The 26407-nt window shown below is 46.0% G+C and overlaps 1 protein-coding gene and 1 long non-coding RNA gene across 2 annotated transcripts; both read right to left on the bottom strand.

Moving 5' to 3' along the window:
• Positions 1–1405: 1405 nt before the first annotated feature.
• On the bottom strand, positions 1406–4690 carry LOC123156294 (uncharacterized). The gene is made up of 3 exons (XR_006477946.1): positions 4217–4690; positions 3401–3573; positions 1406–3100 (listed from the first exon to the last, which is right to left on the bottom strand). It is a non-coding gene; the product is annotated as an uncharacterized lncRNA (long non-coding RNA).
• Positions 4691–18966: 14276 nt separating this feature from the next.
• On the bottom strand, positions 18967–26057 carry LOC123161927 (UDP-glycosyltransferase 85A3). Its single transcript, XM_044579739.1, has 2 exons — positions 25468–26057; positions 18967–20172 (listed from the first exon to the last, which is right to left on the bottom strand). The coding sequence occupies exons 1-2, from the start codon at positions 25958–25960 to the stop codon at positions 19214–19216; spliced, it is 1452 nt and encodes a 483-aa protein (XP_044435674.1). The 5' UTR covers positions 25961–26057; the 3' UTR covers positions 18967–19213.
• Between the last annotated feature and the right edge of the window lie 350 nt (positions 26058–26407).

Below are 26407 nucleotides of genomic sequence, written 5' to 3'. Positions count from 1 at the left end.
AGCGACAGGGCAGGTTGAGACCACCTAGGAGACAGGTGGGCCTGGCCCTGTTCGGCGTTCGCGGATACTTAACACGCTTAACGAGATCTTGGTATTTGATCTGAGTCTGGCTACGAGCCTATACGCACTAACCATCTACGTGGGAGTAGTTATGGGTATCCCGACGTCGTGGTATCAGCCGAAGCACTTCAGACGTCAGCGACGGAGCGGCGCGCGCCGAATTGGACTGGAACGCCACTAGGCTAGGTTTGCTTTCGGCCGCGTACGCAACGTGCAGGTGTGCTATGGGCGATGGGCCCAGACCCCTGTGCGCTTAGGTTTAGACCGGCGTGCTGGCCTCTCTGTTGTGCCTAGGTGGGGCTGCGACGTGTTGATCTTCCGAGGCCGGGCATGACCCAGGAAAGTGTGTCCGGCCAAATGGGATCGAGCGTGTTGGGCTATGTGGTGCACCCCTGCAGGGAAGTTAATCTATTCGAATAGCCGTGATCTTCGGTAACAGGACGACTTGGAGTTGTACCTTGACCTTATGACAACTAGAACCGGATACTTAATAAAACACACCCTTCCAAGTTCCACAGACAACCCGGTGATCGCTTTTCCGCAGGGCGACGAGGAGAGGATCGCCGGGTAGGATTATGCTATGCGATGCTACTTGAAGTTGCTACTTGGAGATGCTACTTGGAGGACTCCAATCTACTCTCTACTACATGCTGCAAGACGGAGGCTGCCAGAAGCGTAGTCTTCGACAGGGTTAGCTATCCCCCTCTTATTCCGGCATTCTGCAGTTCAGTCCACTGATATGCCTCCTTACACATATACCCTTGCATATGTAGTGTAGTTCCTTGCTTGCGAGTACTTTGGATGAGTACTCACGGTTGCTTTCTCCCCCCTTTTTCCCCTTTCCCTTCTTTCTGGTTGTCGCAACCAGATGATGGAGTCCAGGAGCCAGACGCCACCGTCGACGACGACCCCTACTTCACTGGAGGTGCCTACTACGTGCTCCCGCTGATGACGACCTGGAGTAGTGTAGGAGGATCCCAGGCAGGAGGCCTGCGCCTCTTTCGATCTGTATCCCAGTTTGTGCTAGCCTTCTTAAGGCAAACTTGTTTAACTTATGTCTGTACTCAGATATTGTTGCTTCCGCTGACTCGTCTATGATCGAGCACTTGTATTCGAGCCCTCGAGGCCCCTGGCTTGTATTATGATGCTTGTATGACTTATTTTATTTGTAGAGTTGTGTTGTGATATCTTCCCGTGAGTCCCTGATCTTGATCGTACACGTTTGCGTGCATGATTAGTGTACGATTGAATCGGGGGCGTCACAAACCTTCAAGGTGGACAATCAACATCTTTGCTTCTCAAAAGAGAAACGTAGTTGATTTGCTGCTGTACAAGGATGGTAATCTGAAACAATTATGAAGCACAAGATAAGTGCTATGTCGACCATTGGTAGCGAATCTATCAGACTCGGAAGGATCAAATTATGTGATTTTCCATGTGCATCTTAGCCATCAAAGGAAAATAGAAGTCACCCAATGGAACCAAAATTTCACAAAGCTTAGTAAAGTTATCCTATATTGCATATCCTGCCCCTGAAACAAAGCAAATAGTATTATAAGCTATGTAAAATACAACAAGGATAGCGGATGAATGAAACAAAAAAAATTGCATCCCACCGAACAACACTATGTTATGTAGTATTTATTATAAAAGGCCCTCTGCTCTAAATCCTGTGAGATATGGAGTGTGGTGGAAATATGTTGAACCAACATGAATAGGCTCCAAAATTAGATGCATACATCTTGAAGCACACACTGGAATTTTCAAATTGCCATCCAACCTCCGGAAACTCTTTGTGTCAAGAGAATTTTATAACAACACATGAAAAGGAATTGTAGGTTCAGACTAAATAATTACTAACCTTGGATTGTAGGTTGAGACCAAATAACCAAATAACTGACACACAAATATCAGTGAAATTAACTACAGTATACTCAACTACTATATAAAGAGATTTCAGATGCAGAACAACTACATAGTGCCCAGATTTGGTATCTTATCAATTGGTCCAAGTTTTTCATGTGGCAGTGCATCCCATTTTTATTCTCTCTTTGCAACAGCAAAACAGAAGAATGTAATTTAATGCCCAGTCACAAAGTGTAAGCCTGAGCTAAAAGAATACCAAAAAAAGAGAGGAAGGACAATTACTGCAACTTTTTACTTCAAAGTACCACAAATACACCTCAAACTCGGGTTGGTAGAACAATAAGATGAAACTACTGCTATGTAATATATTTTTTGTGAAGAGACTGTAAATATCCTAGATTTGAGGCTTGTACATGTTCAGTTAAAAGTGGTTTAACAAGTGCACAACCTACCAAACTGAACTTATTTTTACTGCCTAGATTAACCAAAACTTGAGGAATTTCACACCAACCGACGTACTAATTAATATACAACAAAAATAGTAGAAGAAAACAATGCAAGGACAGAACAGTACATGAACTGTACGTAGCAGACCTACATAGAAAGACACGAGAAGAAACAAACAATTATTTTCATTACATTATAATACCTCAGTGTTAAACTGTTTGTCTACAGTGGCACAGCCATTGCCTCAGCTTCCCTCTCCCATTCATCGGATCGTGGGGAGTGTTTGATTTGGGGACTGCATGTCTCGAAACAAAATTGATCATACTACTAATGGGATCAAACACCGACAACCAATTGCATAGGTTCAATGAACTGGGTAGAGAAGTAGAATACAATCATAAAGAGTTTTGAGCTTGCAAATGAAGCAACCTTGTCTCTCCTGGATGGTTCAAAACAAATGAAAAAACCTTGATAAAATTCAACGTCGTCTCTACAGACTCGTTCTGCTGCAGCTTCAGAGACCTCTTGCTCCACCTTTCCGCCAGCGACCACGAGTCCCACGACTGTGTTGTCCATGGTGAGAGCATGGTCCCTGAAGTGTGCCACCGGTCAAAGCAGCTCGAAGCAGAAAAGGACACTCCTGCCTGGCGACCTCGGTGACAAACCAGCTCTCATGGGCATGAAGGCGACAGCAACAGCCACCTAGGCATCCATGCGAGATAGAAGCCTATATATAATTGAAGTTAAAATATATAAATGTCCAACTTGACATCATCAATCTACACGGCATACTATAAGTTGAAGCATGGAAAAGCTACAGGTCTACTAATAGCATGCGTGCCTGAGACGCGAAAATATTGAATGAAGATAATACCAAACCTGCATTTAACCATACATACACCAAAGAATGAAACCGGTAGGTCCTTAATATACATGAATCATGCATACAATCTGTTCTGCTGGCTCTTCCCATAGTAAACACAAAATTCAGATTCTCGACCATGAATACAGTCTGTAGAAGTCATACCATAAATTCACTACAGCAGCGTGTTGATCCCAGCAACAAACGATAGTGTGTGCACTACCCGCGCCTTTTCCCGACCTGAGCTGCAAGTCATCGGAACTGTAGCTCGATACCAACCAAAGAGTAGACTGCACCAACGTGGGATGAGGCAGCATCAACTCATTCGTGTGTTTGAGCTGTATTTGCAGATGTCAGGCCATAGAGGTCAATCCAGTACTAGAAAAATATGCGATTGGCACACATAATTTATGTTTGTGCTTAAAGGTCCATATTCCGAATTGATTCTTGTCCGTGCTTAATGGTCCAAATAGTGAATTTATGAAATGAAGATGGAATACTTACAGGTGGTATTTATAGGCAATAAAGAGCTTGATGAATGTATTTTCAGAAACATGTCTCTTTTGGCCAACTAAAGCAACGGCATGTCAATTGTGGGTTTACCTTTTAGTTACTGAACTTCTAGTTACAGCAAAATGCAAATACAAAGTGTTCATTCATATGATGCATTGTTGTTGTACAATTTTGACAGTTTTATTATGTCACTGTACTCACACGTGAATGCCCTACGGTTTAATTTCCTAAAAAAGCAATCTGGAATTCCTCTGTAGTCTCTACAATCATGAATTCATGATCACATATGGCATAACTTAAACACGCAAAATAGGGTTGTGACACAAAAGAGTAATCTAATCAACAAAAGAGAACAGAAACACATGCGGAATTGGATAAGAACACTTGCAGACTTGAGTCGGAAAACAAGTCAAGAGCTAATAGGCCACATGTTGGAGGCAAAGCTGCGCGGGGCAGGAGATGAAGCACCTAGCCCATCGTCTTGGGTCTTGGCTGCCGACTGCCGGCTGCCTGGACTTTCAGAGAAGTGCACATCTGAGCCCGTCGCCCCAGTCCTCTTCCTCCTGCTGCCGCTGCCTGCCGTCTCCAATACATCTAGCACCAGGAAGTGGTATTGAACATGCGTACAGTTAAACCAAAAATTATCACTGCAACCAGGAAGAATCTGAGGGTAAAGCACATGCAGCATGGAGGTTCGGCGCCTGTGTGCGGCGAGTGGGCGTGGCCGCCCGGGCGGTGCGTGGATGGGGTGGCCCGAGCGCCTAGAGCGTGGGCGCGGCGGTCCGGCGGCACGTGCAGACGGAGGCACAGGTCGAGGGCGATGGCTGGCGGGAAGGATCTGGGGAAGAGGTGGGGCGAGGTGTGGGGCAGTGGCCAAAACTGCCCCGACGGCGTGGTCGCGAGAGGGCAGAGGGCAGCGACGTGTTTGTGAGGATGTTTTTTTACGGGACGTGTTCATGAGGATGTTAACCCGATAATGGCATGGTGGATAAATAATTAACGTAATGGTAATGGTGGGTAATTAAAGCATAAAATGCGTTTAGTATGCTGAAAGGATGTAGACCATCAGATTGTAGGTTTCAATGGATAGGATAATTTGGTTCTCCGCCCTCTCGTGCTTTTATAGTGGTAGTAGATGAGGGTAAAAGCGACATGATTCTGGCTAGATGGGGTAATCCAAAGGAATGGTGCATATGACACATTGTTAAGGTTACTCAATATGACTTTGTAATTTGCACACACACATGGGACGAGTCATGTTCTGTAGAAGCCGCTACCAGTTATCACTCGAGTCGTGTCCATGTATGCACGAACCTGTAGGGTCACATGTTTAAGGGGTAGGAGCTCATTCGGATCGGATCCAAGTGAAAATAGGGCGTGAAGTCCTAACGAGCCTCACTTGTTGAGCCCTTCTCAGACGTCTATTTAAATGGAGGGGCCGAACCCTCGAAAGGGTTCAACCAGTCTCATGACATAGCCGCCGTCACCTTCACACTCATGTAGTCATGTTCTGTGATCGGATCTAGCTATTCGCCGCTCAACGTTCCTTCCTGTGCACGAGGAAACCTTGGAGCCGTCGTACCTTTGATGGTTGGACGGACCGTTTGAGGGAACCACGAGGAACTGTTCGAGGGGTCCGCGGGGAAGAGATAGGAACGCGCATCACCAACTCTATGTCCACTGTCATGACTACGCTCTAGTGGTAAAAAACTGATCCCGTGAATTGTGATATAGATCTACAACATGTTCCAAGTTCACATGATAGATTTCCTTTTTGTTTTGCGCCATCTTAGCGAACCGCTTGCCCCAACAGTTTTGTGATGTGAATGAGGTGCATACGTACACCAAACTGTAGTATGACATGCCACATGTACCTAATGGTCGAGATCCAGGTGATAGAGCACCAAATAGGATAAAAACTGGCAAACCTTTTACTAAATGTGGGACATGGAGACAAGCGGGTGTTCTACACAAAGACATGCATTTCAACTTTATAGGAGTAGTTGGGTGGAGCGTGTTGGAAATATGCCCTAGAGGCAATAATAAAAGGATTATTATTATATTTCCTTGTTCATGATAATTGTCTTTTATTCATGCTATAATTGTATTATCCGGAAATCGTAATACACGTGTGAATACATAGGACCACAATATGTCCCTAGTGAGCCTCTAGTTGACTAGCTCGTTGATCAACAGATAGTCATGGTTTCCTGACTATGGACATTACATGTCATTGATAACGGGATCACATCATTAGGAGAATGATGTGATGGACAAGACCCAATCCTAAGCATAGCACAAGATCATGTAGTTCGTTTGCTAGAGCTTTTCCAATGTCAAGTATATTTTCCTTAGACCATGAGATCGTGTAACTCCCGGATACCGTAGGAGTACTTTGGGTGTATTAAACGTCACAACGTAACTGGGTGACTATAAAGGTATACTGCGGGCATCTCCGAAAGTGTCTATTGGGTTGACACGGATCGAGACTGGGATTTGTCACTCCGTATGACGGAGAGGTATCTCTGGGCCCACTCGGTAATGCATCATCATAATGAGCGCAAAGTGACCAAGTGTCTGGTCATGGGATCATGCATTACGGTACGAGTAAAGTGACTTGCCGGTAACGAGATTGAACGAGGTATTGGGATACCGACGATCGAATCTCGGGCAAGTAACATACCGATTGACAAAGGGAATTATATACGGGGTTGCTTGAATCCTCGACATCGTGGTTCATCCGATGAGATCATCGAGGAGCATGTAGGAGCCAACATGGGTATCCAGATCCCGCTGTTGGTTATTGACCGGAGAGCCGTCTCGGTCATGTCTACGTGTCTCCCAAACCCGTAGGGTCTACACACTTAAGGTTCGGTGACGCTAGGGTTGTAGAGATATTAGTATGCAGCAAACCGAAAGTTGTTCGGAGTCCCGGATGAGATCCCGGACGTCACGAGGAGTTCCGGAATGGTCCGGAGGTAAAGAATTATATATGGGAAGTCGAGTTTCGGCCATCGGGAAAGTTTCGGGGGTCACCGGTATTGTACCGGGACCACCGGAAGGGTCCCGGGGGTCCACCAGGTTGGGCCACCCATCCCGGAGGGCCCCATGGGCTGAAGTGGGAGGGGAACCAGCCCCTGGTGGGCTGGTGCGCCCCCCTGGGGCCCCCCTCTGCGCCTAGGGTTGGGAACCCTAGAGGAGGGGGCGCCTCCACTTGCCTTGGGGGGCAAGCTTCCCCCCTTGGCCGCCCCCCCCTAGGAGATCCCATCTCCTAGGGCCAGCGCCCCCCTGGGGTCCCTATATAAAGAGGGGGGTGGGAGGGCAGCCGCACCCTGACACCTGGCGCCTCCCTCCCCCTTGCTACACCTCCTCCTCCCGCAAACGCTTGGCGAAGCCCTGCCGGAACCCTGCTGCATCCACCACCACACCGTCGTGCTGCTGGATCTTCATCAATCTCTCCTTCCCCCTTGCTGGATCAAGAAGGAGGAGACGTCACGCTGACCATACGTGTGTTGAACGCGGAGGTGCCGTCCGTTCGGCGCTAGGATCTCCGGTGATTTGGATCACGACGAGTACGACTCCCTCAACCCCATTCTCTTGAACGCTTCCGCTCGCGATCTACAAGGGTATGTAGATGCAATCCCTTCTCTCGTTGCTAGATGAACTCATAGATTGATCTTGGTGAATGTAGGAAAATTTTATTTTATGCAACGTTCCCCAACAGTGGCATCATGAGCTAGGTCTATGCGTAGTTCTCTATTGCACGAGTAGAACACAAATCTGTTGTGGGCGTAGATGTTGTCAACTTTCTTGCCACTACTTGTCTTATTTTGCTTCAGCGGTATTGTGGGATGAAGCGGCCCGGACCGACCTTACACGTATGCTTACGTGAGACAGGTTTGACCGACTGACATGCACTAGTTGCATAAGGTGGCTAGCGGGTGTCTGTCTCTCCCACTTTAGTTGGAGCGGATTCGATGAAAAGGGTCCTTATGAAGGGTAAATAGAAGTTGACAAATCACGTTGTGGTTATTCGTAGGTAAGAAAACGTTCTTGCTAGAACCCTATTGCAGCCACGTAAAAGATGCAACAACAATTAGAGGACGTCTAACTTGTTTTTGCAGCAATTGCTTTGTGATGTGATATGGCCAAAAGTTGTGATGAATGATGAATGATATATTGTGATGTATGAGATCATGTTCTTGTAATAGGAATCACGACTTGCATGTCGGTGAGTATGACAACCGGCAGGAGCCATAGGAGTTGTCTTAATTATTGTATGACTTGCGTGTCAATGATTTAACGCCATGTAATTACTTTACTTTATTGCTAAACCGTTAGCCATAGTAGTAGAAGTAATAGTTGGCGAGCAACTTCATGGAGACACGATAATGGAGATCATGATGATGGAGATCATGGTGTCATGCCGGTGACGAAGATGATCATGGAGCCTCAAAGATGGAGATCAAAGGAGCTATATGATATTGGCCATATCATGTCACTACTATTTAATTGCATGTGATGTTTATTATGTTTATGCATCTTGTTTACTTAGAACGACGGTAGTAAATAAGATGGTCCCTCATAATAATTTCAAGAAAGTGTTCCCCCTAATTGTGCGCCGTTGCTAAAGTTCGTCGTTTCGAAGCACCACGTGATGATAGGGTGTGATAGATTCCTACGTTCACATACAATGGGTGTAAGACAGTTTTACACATGCAAACACACTTAGGTTAACTTGACGAGCCTAGCATGTACAGACATGGCCTCGGAACACAGAGACCGAAAGGTCGAACATGAGTCATATGGAAGATACGATCAACATGGAGATGTTCACCGATGATGACTAGTCTGTCTCACGTTATGATCGGACACGGCCTAGTTGACTTGGATCATGTAACACTTAGATGACTAGAGAAATGTCAAATCTGAGTGGGAGTTCATTAAATAATTTGATTAGATGAACTTAATTATCATGAACTTAGTCTAAAAGCTTTGCAAAAATGTCTTGTAGATCAAATGGCCAACGCTCATGTCAACATGAACTTCAACGTGTTCCTAGAGAAAACCAAGCTGAAAGATGATGGCAGCAACTATACGGACTGGGTCCGGAACCTGAGGATCATCCTCATAGCTGCCAAGAAAGCATATGTCCTAGAAGGACCGCTAGGTGAAGCACCCATCCCAGAGAACCAAGATGTTATGAACGCTTGGCAGTCACGTGCTGATGATTACTCCCTCGTTCAGTGCGGCATGCTTTACAGCTTAGAACCAGGGCTCAAAAAGCATTTTGAGCAACACGGAGCATATGAGATGTTCAAGGAGCTGAAAATGGTTTTCCAAGCTCACGCCCGGGTCGAGAGATATGAAGTCTCCGACAAGTTCTATAGTTGTAAGATGGAGGAAAATAGTTCTGTCAGTGAGCACATACTCAAAATATGTGGGTTGCACAACCGCCTGTCCCAGCTCGACATTAACCTCCCGGACAAGGCGGTCATTGACTGAATCCTTCAGTCGCTCCCACCGAGCTACAAGAGCTTTGTGATGAACTACAATATGCAGGGGATGGTGAAAACTATTCCTGAAGTATTTTCAATGCTGAAGTCAGCAGAGGTAGAAATCAAAAAGGAACATCAAGTGTTGATGGTCAATAAAACCACCAAGTTCAAGAAAGGCAAGGGTAAGAAGAACTTCAAGAAGGACGACAAGGATGTTGCCGCGCCCGGTAAGCCAGTTGCCGGGAAGAAGTCAAAGAATGGACCCAAGCCTGAGACTGAGTGCTTTTATTGTAAAGGGAAGGGTCACTGGAAGCGGAACTGCCCCAAATACTTAGCGGACAAGAAGGCCGGCAACATTAAAGGTATATGTGATATACATGTAATTGATGTGTACCTTACCAGTGCTCGTAGTAGCTCCTAGGTATTTGATACCGGTGCCGTTGCTCATATTTGTAACTCAAAGCAAGAGCTGCGGAATAAGCGGAGACTGGCGAAGGACGAGGTGACGATGCGCGTCGGGAATGGTTCCAAGGTCGATGTGATCGTCGTCGGCACGCTACCTCTACATTTACCCATGGGATTAGTTTTAAGCCTCAATAATTGTTATTTAGTGCCAAGTTTGAGCATGAACATTGTATCTGAATCTCGTTTAATACGAGATGGCTACTCATTTAAATCAGAGAATAATGGTTGTTCTATTTATATGAGAGATATGTTTTATGGTCATGCCCCGATGGTCAATGGTTTATTCTTAATGAATCTCTAACGTAATGTTACACATATTCATAGCGTGAATACCAAAAGATTTAAAGTTGATAACGATAGTCCCACATACTTGTGGCACTGCCGCCTTGGTCACATTGGTGTCAAGCGCATGAAGAAGCTCCATGCTGATGGACTTTTAGAGTCTCTCGATTATGAATCATTTGACACATGCGAACCATGCCTCATGGGCAAAATGACCAAGACTCCGTTCTCCGGAACAATGGAGCGAGCAACCAACTTATTGGAAATCATACATACTGATGTGTGTGGTCCAATGAGCGTTGAGGCTCGCGGAGGATATCATTATGTTCTCACTCTCACTGATGGCTTGAGTAGATATGGGTATGTCTACTTGATGAAACACAAGTCTGAGACCTTTGAAAAGTTCAAGGAATTTCAGAATGAGGTAGAGAATCAACGTGACCGAAAGATAAAGTTCTTACGATCACATCATGGAGGAGAATGTCAGGACCCCGACTCAATGCCACATCGATCTAGCATGTAACACCTCATATCACTTTGCGGCCTCACGCACGGTATCCCCACGGGTGTCGCCTTACCTCTGCCCGGGACCGTTTGTGCCTTTTGGCACACATATATGATGGTGTCGCTAGCATCCATATGATAAAGAGCCCGGGCTGACATGGCTAGTCGTAAACCCAAAGTGGCACTAACTTACAGGGACAGGCACCCATGACCCAGCATCGAACGTGTCGGTCATCAGCGAGTGAATCCAGGCTGTAGCACTGGGCTAATAGGACTCCGGTGAACCGGGCTGTAGCGGGCTAGTAGGACTCCGGTATTCATCGCGTGACATTTCCCCGAAGGGACAGACACAGGATCGAAGAAGGACACATGCCGGCCAGCCTAAGTGTTCCGGAGCAGTAGCAAGCTACCAGGGCTCAGTGGAAGCACTAGGAGACATTTCCCGGTAAGAGAGACTACTAAGGATAAACAACTAGATAGTCAGATCCCACACATAGCAATACACATTACACGTACGCATAACATGCATGTATGTGTTGTACAACATGGCATCACAGCATTACTCAACAACTCATATAGATAAGGGCTCAGAAGAGCCATCATAGCATTAATTACAAACAGGGGTCACATGACCCAACATTCAGAGCAAGCAAGCAACAAGCGGAAGCATTACATGTCTGAGTACAGACATCTAAAAATGAAAAAGGCTGAAAGCCTGACTATCTACAACGTCCGATCAAGATCGTAGCTGAGGTACTAGCTACTAGTCGAAGTCCACGAGAGCACTAATAAGACCGAAGTCTCCGCTGCAAAAACATAAATAAAGCAACATGAGTATAAAGGTACTCAGCAAGACTTACATCAGATCCTATCATACATGCATTTGTATCAAGAGGGTAATGTGGGGTTTAGTTGCAGCAAGCCAGCTTTGACTCTGTGGCTATCCTGTTCTACGACTACCAGAAAATCTTGAGGTGAGACAACGTACACGAGTCCACTAATCACCACACAATACACTACTATGGATTCATCCCCGTCTCCCTATGAGAAGGCCATCCATAGCACTCACACTTGTCTTGAGCATTTTATGGTATCCACTTCAAGTTGTCTATGTACCATGTAAGCATCCAAGAAGTCCATAACCGCGGACCCGGCTATTCGAATAGATCATGTTAACCCTGCAGGGGTGTACTTCTTCACACACGCTCTCGCCACTTACCGCCATGTACACGTCATGTATCTCGGCAACCTTCAAGCGGAAGCCTGGCGAGGGTGTCGGCCACGACCTGACTAACCACACAAGACTCTAATCCAGGTTTATCTCCTATTCGGGTTCCATCCGCAAGGAGATCCGGCCGGGGTTTCACTCACGGCCCTAAATGATGTGTGCAGGGTTCCCAAGCCCACCTCGCCGGATGGATCTACGCTTGGTACACCGTGCCACTTGTGCCTAGTCTGTCCTAAGCCCACCTGGCCGGGTGCCACTTGGTAGACTACTAACACTACCTACAAACACCAGAAACTAGTTGCGACTCCTGGACAGAGATCAAGTTGGTTAATAAGTCGAGAGAGTCAATTAAGGATCCCAATGTGTGGTAGTATCGAGTCATTGGACAACATACATAGAACTCAGTGCTTAAGGACGGTTCCAGTGAGACAACCCACCATGTACTCCTACATGGCCTCTCACCGCTACCTTTACCAAATCGTGTTCACACACTTAACTCTCAGCACCAGAACATATCGTAACACTCCAATTCATTCCCAATGAATCAGACCTGACACAACTCTAAGCAATAGCAGGCATAGCATGGTAGGAACACAACAATGGCTTCAATCAACTCCTACACATGCTAGTGGGTTTAAACTATTTACTGTGACAATGACAGGTCATGCAGAGGAATGGGTTCAACTACCACAACACAAAGTAGCAGAAGAATCGTTGTTGTCCTAATGCAATAACTGAGAGCAGGAGCGAGAGAGTAGGATTTTATCGGAATGAACAAGGGGGTTTGCTTGCCTGGTAGATCAACAAGGAAGGCACTGCTTCATAGACAGGCACTCTGGAACGGACTCCGGAGCAGGACCTATCGAGAAGGAACGGTGCCGGCAATCAATACACAATCATATGCAACAATATGATGCATGAGCATGGCATGTAGATGTGATGCTGTTTGAGCTAATGCAACTGGTATCCATTTGGTTGAAATCCATTTGAACCAAAGCATCTCCAAGATAAGCTCCTATATATGCCATAATGTGTTTTCTCATATTCAGCATGTATAAGTTGGTTTGTCATGCATGAAACTAGTACAGATGGAAATATTGCATTTTTCTGATAATTTTTGATATATAAATCATTTCAATCTGAGCTACGGTTGAATTTCTATGAATTTTTGAAGTTTAAAACAATTTCTGGAATTTCCTGATTTAATTTAAATCCAGAAATCATATTATTGCGCCAGCATGACGTCATCACTACATCAGCGGGTCAACGCGGCTGTCCAGGTCAAATCTGACACGTGGGGTCCACCCGACAGTGTCATGGTTAAGTAACAGAGGTTAATTAAATTTAAACTAATCCTAAACTAGAATTAGCAGGGACGGGCCCCACTTGTCATTGAGCCAGGGGAGGTCAAACCCCCTGGTCAACTGGGCTAACACGCCGGCGTTTAGCCGCCGGCGGCAGCAAACGCGGCGGAGGGCGCGGGATTGCCACTCCGGCGCCCAATCGAGCAGCGAAGGGCACGCGCGGGAAGCTGGGGCTCGCGCGCATCCACTGGTGCCCTCCGTTTCACCGGAGACGGCCTAAATCGACGGCGGCGACCACTTGGGCAGAGGCCGGAGTTCGGGCGCGAGCGGGATCGGCCTGTGGGGCACGGGGAGGCAGGGGAGAAGGGGGGGTTCGACGGCGGGGCTCACAGCGAATCCAACGGCGTCGTCAGCGAGCTCGGGGAAGGCTTGGGGCAGCCGGAGCGACGACGGCGATCTCGTCGGCCGAAGCTTGAAGATGACGGCGATGGCGATGAAGCGGAGCTCGCCCGGTTGCTTTGCTCGGTGAGGAGGGAGAGGGGGTCGCGGCGGAGCTGAGAAGCGTGTCGGGGAGGTGCGGCAGTGGTCGAGGCCACGGTGGCTATGGATGGCGGCGACGGTGATTCTCGGGAGAGAGAGAGAGAAGGGGAAAAGCACGGGAGAGAGGGGGGTGAGGCCAGGGGATCGGGGCGGCACCGAGAAGAAGTGTCGCGGCGTCGCGCTGGCAGGGTAGGCAGGCAGGCGAGCTGGTGGCGTGGCGCTCCGCCCGTGCGTGCGCGTCGGCCACACGCCTGGCCGACTGGCGCCAGGAGGACGACGGCGGTGGTGGGCTGGGCTGGCTTGCTGGGCCAGAGGCGCCAGGTAAGAAGCCCAGGTAAGGTTTTTTTCTGTTTTTTTCTATTTTCTAATTTTTCTGACATTTGTTTTGATTTAATTAAAATATTAAATCATTTAATTACCTTACGCCAATTTTTGCAGGAGCTAGCTATATTAATCCAGAGCTCCCCAACAGGTGGCATAATTTTTGGACATATATTAATATATATAACTAATATATTTCCAATGCAAATATTTATCGGTTTAATCCAAATGGCCAAAATTAAATACTTATGAGATCCTAAAAATATTGGTTTGATTTTTATCTCTGCCCAATATTTTCAGAGAGCAACATGAGCATTTACTTTGACCCTTTTGGAGAAATTTTTATTTGGGTCATTTTCAAAATGATTCTGAGGGTTCCACCAATCCTCATTTCAAATTTAAATGATATTTAAACATGATGCACAAATGACTAGCTAGTCTAGGTCATACCAGAACTAGGGATGTGACAGAGAATATCTAAGTCGCGAATTTGGTACACACTTAAGGAAATGTGGAATCGTTTCACAACTCACGCCGCCTGGAACACCTCAGCGTAACGGTGTGTCCGAACATCGTAATCGCACTCTATTGGATATGGTGCGATCTATGATGTCTCTTACTGATTTACCGCTATCATTTTGGGGATACGCTTTAGAGACAACTACATTAACTTTAAATAGGGCTCCGTCTAAATCCGTTGAGACGACACCATATGAATTATGGTTTGGGAAGAAACCTAAGTTGTCGTTTCTAAAAGTTTGGGGATGCGATGCTTATGTCAAGAAACTTCAACCTGAAAAGCTCGAACCCAAGTCGGAAAAATGCATCTTCATAGGATACCCTAAGGAAACCATTGGGTATACCTTCTACTTAAGATCCGAGGGAAAGATCTTTGTTGCCAAGAACGGATCCTTTCTAGAAAAAGAGTTTCTCTCGAAAGGAGTAAGTGGGAGGAAAGTAGAACTCGATGAAGTACTACCTCTTGAACCGGAAAGTAGTGCAGCTCAGGAAAATGTTCCTGTGGTGCCTACACCGACTGGAGAGGAAATTAATGATGATGATCAAGGTACTTCGGATCAAGTTGCTACTGAACTTCGTAGGTCCACAAGGACACGTTCCACACCAGAGTGGTATTGCAACCCTGTCCTGGAAATCATGTTGTTAGACAACGGTGAACCTTCGAACTATGAAGAAGCGATGGCGGGCCCAGATTCCACCAAATGGCTTGAAGTCATGCAATCCGAGATAGAATCCATGTATGAAAACAAAGTATGGACTTTGACAGACTTGCCCGATGATCGGCTAGCAATAGAAAACAAATGGATCTTTAAGAAGAAGACGGACGCGGATGGTAATATTACCATCTATAAAGCTCGACTTGTCGCTAAGGGTTATCGGCAAGTTCAAGGGGTTGACTACGATGAGACTTTCTCTCCCGTAGCGAAGCTGAAGTCCGTCTAAATCATGTTAGCAATTGCTGCATACTATGATTATGAGATATGGCAGATGGACGTCAAAACGGCATTCCTTAACAGACATCTTAAGGAAGAACTGTATATGATGCAGTCGGAAGGTTTTGTCGATCGTAAGAATGCTAACAAGGTGTGCAAGCTCCAGCGATCCATTTATGGGCTGGTGCAAGCATCTCGGAGTTGGAACATTCGCTTTGATGAAATGATCAAAGCGTTTGGGTTTATGCAGACTTATGGAGAAGTCTGCGTTTACAAGAAAGTGAGTGGGAGCTCTGTAGCATTTCTCATATTATATGTAGATGACATACTTTTGATGGGAAATGATATAGAACTATTGGACAGCATTAAGGCCTACTTGAATAAGTGTTTTCTAATGAAGGACCTTGGAGAAGCTGCTTACATATTAGGCATCAAGATCTATAGGGATAGATCGAGACGCCTCATAGGTCTTTCACAAAGCACATACCTTGATAAGATATTGAAGAAGTTTAATATGGATCGGTCCAAGAAAGGGTTCTTGCCTGTATTGCAAGGTGTGAGATTGATCTCAGCTCAATGCCCGACCACGGCAAAAGATAAAGAAGAGATGAGTGTCATCCCCTATGCCTCAGCCATAGGATCTATTATGTATGCCATGCTGTGTACCAGACCTGATGTAAACCTTACCGTAAGTTTGGTAAGAAGGTACCAAAGTAATCCCGGCAAGGAACACTGGACAGCGGTCAAGAATATCCTGAAGTACCTGAAAAGGACAAAGGACATGTTTCTCGTTTATGGAGGTGACGAAGAGCTCGTCGTAAAGGGTTACGTCGATGCTAGCTTCGACACAGATCTGGATGACTCTAAGTCACAAACCGGATACATGTATATGTTGAATCGTGGAGCAGTAAGCTGGTGCAGTTGCAAGCAGAGCGTCGTGGCGGGATCTACATGTGAAGCGGAGTACATGGCAGCCTCGGAGGCAGCACATGAAGCAATATGGATAAAGGAGTTCATCACCGACCTAGGAGTCATACCCAATGCGTCGGGGCCAATCACTCTCTTCTGTGAAAACACTGGAGCTATTGCCCTTGCCAAGGAGCCCAGGTTTCACAAGAAGACCAGGCACATCAAGCGTTGTTTCAACTCCATCCGTGAATATGTTCAAGATGGAGACATAGATATTTGCAAAGTACATACAGAACTGAATGTCGCAGATCCGTTGACTAAACCTCTTCCGCGAGCAAAACATGATCAACACCAGAACTCTATGGGTGTTCGATTCATCACAATGTAACTAGATTATTGACTCTAGTGCAAGTGGGAGACTGTTGGAAATATGCCCTAGAGGCAATAATAAAAGGATTATTATTATATTTCCTTGTTCATGATAATTGTCTTTTATTCATGCTATAATTGTATTATCCGGAAATCGTAATACACGTGTGAATACATAGACCACAATATGTTCCTAGTGAGCCTCTAGTTGACTAGCTCGTCGATCAACAGATAGTCATGGTTTCCTGACTATGAACATTAGATGTCATTGATAACGAGATCACATCATTAGGAGAATGATGTGATGGACAAGACCCAATCCTAAGCATAGCACAAGATCGTGTAGTTTGTTTGCTAGAGCTTTTCCAATGTCAAGTATATTTTCCTTAGACCATGAGATCGTGTAACTCCCGGATACCGTAGGAGTGCTTTGGGTGTATCAAACATCACAACGTAACTGGGTGACTATAAAGGTATACTGCGGGCATCTCCGAAAGTGTCTGTTGGGTTGACACGGATCGAGACTGGGATTTGTCACTCCGTATGACGGAGAGGTATCTCTGGGCCCACTCGGTAATGCATCATCATAATGAGCTCAAAGTGACCAAGTGTCTGGTCACGGGATCATGCATTACGGTACGAGTAAAGTGACTTGCCGGTAACGAGATTGAACGAGGTATTGGGATACCGACGATCGAATCTCGAGAAAGTAACATACCGATTGACAAAGGGAATTGTATACGGGGTTGCTTGAATCCTCGACATCGTGGTTCATCCGATGAGATCATCGAGGAGCATGTAGGAGCCAACATGGGTATCCAGATCCCGCTGTTGGTTATTGACCGGAGAGCCGTCTCGGTCATGTCTACATGTCTCCCGAACCCGTAGGGTCTACACACTTAAGGTTCGGTGACGCTAGGGTTGTAGAGATATTAGTATGCAGCAAACGAAAGTTGTTCGGAGTCCCGGATGAGATCCCGGATGTCACGAGGAGTTCCGGAATGGTCCGGAGGTAAAGAATTATATATGGGAAGTCGAGTTTCGGCCATCGGGAAAGTTTCGGGGGTCACCGGTATTGTACCGGGACCACCGGAAGGGTCCCTGGGATCCACCGGGTGGGGCCACCCATCCCGGAGGGCCGCATGGGCTGAAGTGGGAGGGGAACCAGCCCCCGGTGGGCTGGTGCGCCCCCCCTGGGCTACCCCTCTGCGCCTAGGGTTGGGAACCCTAGGGGAGGGGGCGCCTCCACTTGCCTTGGGGGGCAAGTTTCCCCCCTTGGCCGCCGCCCCCCTAGGAGATCCCATCTCCTAGGGCCGGCGCCCCCCTGGGGTCCCTATATAAAGAGGGGGGTGGGAGGGCAGCCGCACCCTGACACCTGGCGCCTCCCTCCCCCTTGCTACACCTCCTCCTCCCGCAAACGCTTGGCGAAGCCCTGCCGGAACCCTGCTGCATCCACCACCACACCGTCGTGCTGCTGGATCTTCATCAACCTCTCCTTCCCCCTTGCTGGATCAAGAAGGAGGAGACGTCACGCTGACCGTACGTGTGTTGAACGCAGAGGTGCCGTCCATTCGGCGCTAGGATCTCCGATGATTTGGATCACGACGAGTACGACTCCCTCAACCCCGTTCTCTTGAACGCTTCCGCTCACGATCTACAAGGGTATGTAGATGCACTCCCCTCTCTCATTGCTAGATGAACTCATAGATTGATCTTGGTGAACGTAGGAAATTTTTTATTTTATGTAACGTTCCCCAAGAGAGCGAGGGCGGGTAATCCGCTAGGATGTATTGAGGGTGGAAGGCGTTGTAAGATGTGTTGTAAATAACCGTGGATGCGGTGTCTTCCCCTTTCCTTCTCTTAATATAAGATACGCACACTCATGCGTATTCGAGAAAAAAAATGACACGATTCTGGCTAGATGGGGTAATCGAATGGAAAACTATTAAATGGGGTAGTCTGACAAAAATGTTAAAATAAAATGTAAAAACGGAAGTTCACTCTCTAAATAAATTATGCATTGTAGTGTGTATGATTTATTTTTTATGTTGTCCGTCATGTTTTAAATCTTTTTCGTCCTTCACCACTGTCTAAATTAATGGAAATGACAAGTACATGACATCAGGTACGAGCACATGACAAATCGATCATTTTCAATGGTCTAATGATGTAAGGATGACAATTTAATTGACACACATGGTAATTTTCGTTAAAAATAAACTAAAACATGAAAATTGTCATGTCTGTCAACTGAAGTTATCATCCTTGCTTTACTAAACTTGTCATCGAAAATGCTCCTTTTGTCATGAGCTCGTCCGTGGCGTTCGGGCGTTATCAGATTCGTGAATTAATTGTACCAAGCTAAGCTTGTGCCCAAAATCCATTTATCCGCATCAATCAAACGATCCAAAAGCATATACTCCTGCATCACGGTGCGATCGAACGGCTGTGTTGGATATTCGAATTACAGAGTACGAAAATAAATAACGAGCAGTGGATTAAGCCTTACAGGCACTTTATTGCCATCACTGATGCAATTGCAGTCGGAGAACACTTTGCGTGAGGGCCGGGTGAACCCGATCCTGGTCGATCAGTCAAACTCCTTGGGCTTCGGCACTGGCACAGCCGAGCGCTCTGACCATGCTCTGCAGGTTCTCGCACGACAATCCGCCGGGCGCCACGGCCTCCTCCGCCTTGGACTTCCACCGAGCCGCGCTCCCCCGCATCTCCTCTGCCTTCATCGCATGCCTGACGTGGCTGGCCACCTGCTCCCTCCTCACCTCCTCGTCAACCCGGAGGCCCACGCCCCACACCTCGCAGGCGTACTTGCAGTTGGTGTACTGGTCCGCGAACCCTGGCCAGCACACCATCGGCACGCCGGCCGCCACGCTCTCGCAAGTGGAGTTCCACCCGTTGTGCGTCAGGAAGCACCCCACGGCCGGATGACCAAGAACCCGATCCTGCGGGCACCAGGTGGTCAGGCAGCACCGCCCTGCCGTCGCCGCAACGAACTCCGCCGGCAGCAGCGAGCTCAGGCCAGCTCCGGTGCCGGGGACGAGGTTGTCCCTGATGGACCAGACAAACGAGTGGCCACTGGCCGCGAGACCCCACGCGAACTCGGCGAGCTGGTCGGTGGAAACGACCGTAAGGCTGCCGAAGTTGGCGTACACGACGGAGCCCGGCTGCTGCGTGTCTAGCCATGCGAGGCACTCGGTGTCCTGCTTCCATAGGCTCAGGCCGCTGACAAAGGCATCATCGTCGTCCCTTAGCCGGTGGTTGAGGAGGGAGCCTAGGGGACCGACGGTGTAGATGCGCGGGTACTCGGCGCGGAGAGCGGCAAGGACGTCGGCTTCTAGGTCGTCAAAGGTGTTGATGATGAGCGCGCCGGCCTTGGTGCAGCCGTTAGCCTCCACGATGTTGAAATGGAGGCCGAAGTCGTTCGGGTCAGTGGTGCGGACGAAGCTGGAGACGTCTCCGAGGCTGATCGGTGGCATGCCCGGGATCCAGTCGATGAGCGTTGTACTCAGGTGTCCGTTCGTGTAGCAGCTCTCGTCTGCAAGCTTACGTAATAATCATGGAATGAATAAATCAAGTCTAGGAAAACGGCTTAATGTTGCTAATTAAAAGGATGTCAATAACTGTCACACATGTGGCAGGAAAAGAAGGAAGACGCACCACACGTCTCTAAAGCCAACAAATTGTCACGTCATCACGTGCATGCATGTGAAAATCTTTTTGGATCTCCAGTTTCTAAAATGTATTATCTATTAAATAAAAAATCCTATTGAAGATTCGTTTTCACCATTAAATCCATCACGACGAGATCTTCGAAACTAGATCTCATATCGATATGTTTCGATGACTTTTTTTTTGTTAAAACTTGACATGTCTATTGCACATGAATTGCCATGGTGTTCACATTGAAGTTGTCATGATATGTTCCAGCTATTTTTCTTCTATGTTTAAAGTAAATTTTGACATATTATAAAACGGGGAATTAAGAAACTAGACTTGCCATGAACCATAAACTAAAATTGCCATGATACATGTACTTAAAATTGCCATGGTTCATACAAAAAATAATTTTCATGGTCAAAGTAATGGAATTGCCACGGTCAAAATACTAAAATTGCCATGATCTATAAACTAAAACTGCCACGTGGCAACTTTAGTGTAAACATTATGGCAACTACAGTGTAAATATTATGGCAACTATTGACAAAAAAATCGTCAAAACATATCAAGATGGGATCTAGTTTTGAAGATCTCGTCAAAACGGATTTAATGGTGAAAACGAATTTTTAATTGGAGTTTAAATAGGAGATAAAACATTTTTAAGCCGAAAACCAAAAAGATTCTCGCTGATGTCATCTGTTTTGACGTGAGAAAATGAATGGTAATTGAGGCGTTTGGGCCATGTTGCTTCATGCCACACGTGTGGACGTTATCATCTAGGATTAAAAAAGTTTTGCTTTTTACTTGGCAAAGCATTATGGCAGGAGTTAACTCGCTGAAAAATGGTTATATCTGGCGAGTTGAAATGGTAAAAAAAATTGATATTTGGAGAGATGCATGTGTTCCTCACGGTGCGAATAGGAAAATTATCACGCCTATAAGAGGGCACCTTTTGTCAAAGGTATCTGATCTCAATGATCCAGTTATGAACTGTTGGGACGGAGATTTGGTGAGACAAATTTTGTGGCCAATTGATGCTCAAAGAGTTCTCGCTATTCCCCTTCATATGCATAATATGACAGGCTTCATTGCGTGGAGCTATTCAAGAAATGGTTGTTTTGATCTGCTTATTTGGAGTAATGGAACCAGCAACATGGAAATAAATTGCATTATATCAACGGTATGGGTAGATTCAGTGTCAATCCTATTTGGGGAAAGATTTGGAAATTGTCTTGTACGGCAAAGGTAAAATCCTTTATTTGGCATATGCTGCATGGTACCCTTCCATGTCGTGTTACGCTTGCCAACAGACACATGAAGGTTTCGCCTATATGCCCCTCATGCTCGAATGGACCGAAAGATACTAAACATGTATTGTTCCACTGTCAGAAGGCAAAAAATGTTTGGAATAAGTTCGGAATATACGGGTGATTAAAGACGCATGTGTTATTGATTGGACGGGAGAAGCAATCCTAGAATTTTTACTTCTCATGCCAGATAATGAACTATATACTCTAGGAATCCATAATGTATGTGAACTGGTAGCTAGAACCGCTTGGTATCTATGGTGGAATAGACATATGCTGGTTCATGAAGGTAAGGCTCAAAACACGCAACAATCCTCCTTGAGGATTAGGGAAATAACAACAAACTATGTAGATGCCCATTCCCCAAATGCATCTAGTAGAAAAGGAGGATGGAGCAAACCTCCCGTGAGACTTGTTAAGCTGAATGTTGATGCTTCGTTTGATCATGATCTGCTTAGAGGCACAGCTGGGGCTGTTCTCAGAGATGATAAAGGAAGATCTATTGTTGGCGGAAACTGGAAGTTTGACTGGTGTGCGGATGTTCTGACAGCAGAAAATTTGGCTCTCAGGTTTGAATTATTACTTGCACAGAGGGCAGGATGCAATCACCTTGTTGTTAACTCACATAATATTGAAGTCATCAACACAATGAAGAATGGGGGACAATCGGTGGGAGCGGCGGCGACTATTTTTTGGCTTGTGATTTTGCTCTTACTAGATTTGAACATTGTAATAGTGAAGCAAATAAGGTGGCCCATGAACTAGCTAGATTAGCGAAAATTTCCATGATAAGGGACTATTTTGAGGAGCTGGATGAGATTGTACCTCTTCTTATTGACGATTTAACTATTATTTGCAATTAATAAAGTTAACTGTTTATTTAAAAAGTCACAATTATCAAAAATCATGGTTTTAAGAGTTGTAACTAGCTAAGCACATCGCAAAACACCATGGTTCATGAATACTACAACATTTTCTAGTTCGTATTTGGGGGGGGGGGGACTAAGATTACTTGGTTCTGATATACAACAAAGTGTTTATATTAATTTCAAATAATGCTAAGTAATTAGCTGCAAGTCGTAGCTCGCCTAACCCGCAAATGGACACCACAAATGTCCGTTTTTATGTCCGAAGTGATCCACGGACATGATGCGGACGAGGGCTATCCAACCCTATTCACAAATTAATCTTAATCTGTCCAGTTGAGAGAAGGGAGAGAAGGACGAGGACCATGCATGCGGTTGCTTTTGGTGCGGCCAGGTCAGGTCGCAACTTGGATCCGATGCAAGGGGCCCGCCGTAACGGACAAATCCATTGCACCGTCTCGATGCCTCACCACATAGCCTGGAACTATCAACCCCGCCTTGGGTGTGAGCTCTATCGCGACAAGGCACTTGTCGGCGGCGACAACGGTAAGAAAGAGCGTTGGTCGGGTGATGCCGGGCCTAAAGGGGAAAGTAATTGTTTGAAGTTTTTTTTGTATACATCACAATACAATTTGAATATTCAAATGAGATCCCTAAGATTATGGTTTGTTCAGATCCTTTCTGGTCCTTTTTACTCTGCTTATAAGATTTTTTAGGAGTCAAAATTAGTAATATTTGGCCATATATAAATATATCAACATCTACAATACTAAAATTACATAATTTGAAAATTAAATTCATAACACATCTAATAATATTGATATCGTATTGTGAATGTTGATACTTTTTTTAGAAAGTTGGTTAAACTTTACGAGGTACTTCACACAAATCTTATAAGCAGAGTAAAAATGACTGAAGGTAGTACGATGTAGGAGTGTGCAGTTCCCATTACCCACCCCCCTCCTCTTCTTTCGAAAAGGATCAGATCTATTATAAAAAATCACCAGATGTATAAAGCACATCAAGCATAATAAAAATTACTTTGAGATCCATGGACCACTGAATGACCATTGCCGCCGCCAGAATGAGTCGTTTGATGTGTCGTTGTCGCCTCTTCCATACTGAAGCCAGCCTTACCTTGTTGGTGAAAGCCAAGAAGTCTTCACACACGTGCTTCTCATGACCAGCGCCCCAGAACCGCAGTCCTCGTCATTGAATCATTGAATCGATCTGAAGAATATGACATCAAATCTCGTAGTTGCGTATGCACCGTGGAAAACCCTAACCTCGTCGCCTTGAGGAGTTGGTAGAAACCTGCGCCGGAGCTCCGTCTAATCCGTCCCGACACACAAACTTGAGGCGAATCAGTGCCCGGAAGACTGACTTGAAGAAGAAGTGCAATCACCTGTCGGTGTGCCGCCCCTGCTAGGACTAAAATCCTACCTAGCTATCTACTTGCCAGAGTCGAGGCACCAGAATTTCCTTCCCTATCACCGGAGCGGCAAGCAGAGGGGATGCGAATTCATAGGCTCGCCGGCGAATATCGAGGAGAGGAAGAATTTCCCTAGCGCCTTGCAAGAGGGGAACGAAAATCAACTTGGCTAATGTCGTTCTCTCTTTTGGTGGCGTCCAGATCACTTTCGTACTTTGTCTTCATAGAAACTTAGAAATTTATATTTCATTTCCGACACACTATATCGGTTTAGATTTTATTTGAAAAGTTTTAGATGTACTCTTTAGATTTTCTTTAAGTAGTACTCCATCCGTGCAGAATTGCTTGTCGCTCAAATGTGCATATCTAACATTAAAATAGTACTCCCTCCTTTTCAGAATATAAGCCATTTTGGATTTTACAGGGTTTTTGCACGACTTTGACCATTTATATATATACCAAAATATATGGATTAAACATGTATTAATAGTATCATTGTATTTGTCTTACAAAACAATTTTATCGCATATATCAATAATTTTGTAGGCATACAATAAGTATGGTTCATAGTCAAAATTATGCGATGAAGGTCAGAAAAGTCATCACACGCCTTATATTTTGAAAAAAAAGGAGTACTATATATACATCTATTTGAGCCAAACATAATTCGGGAACGGAGGTAGTAGTGGATAAAGAGATCAAAGGATCTCAGGGCCCATATGTAGTTACCGGTAAAGTATACCCTAGATCAGAACAACAGCAAGTTAAGCGCTTAATTAAGCTGATCTTGCAATACTTTGACTTTTATAGCTTGTGAGAGAATCCCTCTTACACATGCATATGCCCCTTGAGCAAAATGATTGATTATATTTTAATGGGACTTTCAAGGTCTTGATGAGTCAGAACGACCCTTCCGGTGTGCATTGATCAGAACGACAAAATATTTTGTTTTCCGCACCCTATAAGGATAGACCCCACGGGTTGGTTCACTGGTTCGCAAAGTGTCGATTTAAAAAGTAACAATATAACATTGATAAAAGCATGCAAAATGCCTATAGGATAGTAATAATTTAGATAAATCATATGACAGATGAATTATCTCTTCTATGTATTTACTGTCAACTGGATTAGAAATGCATTCTCAGTTATATAGCTTAGCTATGGCCATCCTCATGCAGAAGCGATTTTGAAGTATTCTTTGCACCGTAGGACTTTCATAAGAATTTTGGCAGGTGTAATTCAATATACAAAATGTTCCCCACTAACACCTATTTTGATCATAGATTTGGCGACTTGCGGCGACTCAATAGTGAGGAGTTTGGCCAAAAATGCTAAATTGAGGACGAGTTTCATGGAGCTCTTTATTTTTTTAAATTCCTCTCTGTAAACTTTTATAAAAACACAGATGTATAGTACATGTGTGTAAACTTTGAAGGTGTAAGGATGAACAATAGATGCACTGTAAAAATCACACACGTTCTAGTGATTGAGTATAGCATATGATTCGATTAATAGCACCACATTTTTGTGAAATACTAACATGGTTAGTAATTTGGCTCTGCTATTACCTTTGAGTGGCACATAGCCTCTTTCCTTTAGCTCCCGGAGCCGCATGTGGCCCATCAGCGATGCGGCGCTACCTCCCCAAAGTACCATGCTCGGCACGCCCAGCTCCCGCGCCACGTCCAGCGCGAAGCTCATCAGCGCCGTTGGCACCACGCACGTCACCGGTGGCACGCCCGGCCTGCCATTGACACGCAGGATGAGCTCCCTCAGCGGCCCCGCGCACCGGTGGCTCGTGGCGGCAGACAGGCCGAGGTCGTAGTCCCCGGCGTCCCGGTCAGCCTCCAGAAGCCCGTCCGGGATCGCCTCGAACTGGAACCCCTCGCGGCCACGCACGGCAGCGGCGCCCTCCGTCGTCTCCATGACGCGGTGGTTGTGCTCGGTGTTGACAAAGGTGATGTAGACGCCGTGGCGGTGCAGCAGCTTGGCCAGCTGCAGCGACGGGTTGATGTTACCGGAGCCCGGGAACGGCACAACGACGGCGTGCGGCCTCGCCATTAGTTCGTTCGTCCGGTCGCGTGCGCGCGCGTACCACGCGTGTATGGAGCTGTGCCAATGTATGTATGCTAACTGGTTTGCTCTGTAAGTACTCCGCTAGCACTTGCTGAGGAGTTAATTAATAACCAGCTTAGCTGTAGATGCCCTACTTAGATCGGACTTTTATGTGTGTAGACTCGATCGGATCGAGGTCTAACTAGCTCGTAAGTAGGTGGTTAACGTTAGAGACTACTAGTCTACTCCTAGTCCTAGATCCAGCCAAGTCTTCCTTTTGTTCTGTCGATGGTGAAATTGGCTACTTCTTGGTGTCTATCGACCGATCCAAGTCAAGAATCGGTCTCCTTCCTCGCCGCACGATAGCCTCACGTTGGCCATTGGATATTGTTGCTATACCCTTCCTTACCATGTACGAGAAGAAAAAGGCACAGAGCCCTTGTCTTGCTCTTG

The sequence above is a fragment of the Triticum aestivum genome, chromosome 7B (genome assembly GCF_018294505.1).
Source record: "Triticum aestivum cultivar Chinese Spring chromosome 7B, IWGSC CS RefSeq v2.1, whole genome shotgun sequence".
In the NCBI taxonomy this organism is placed as follows: domain Eukaryota; kingdom Viridiplantae; phylum Streptophyta; class Magnoliopsida; order Poales; family Poaceae; genus Triticum; species Triticum aestivum.
Note: the sequence above shows the minus strand (reverse complement) of the source record. Positions and strands in the feature narration are given on the sequence as shown.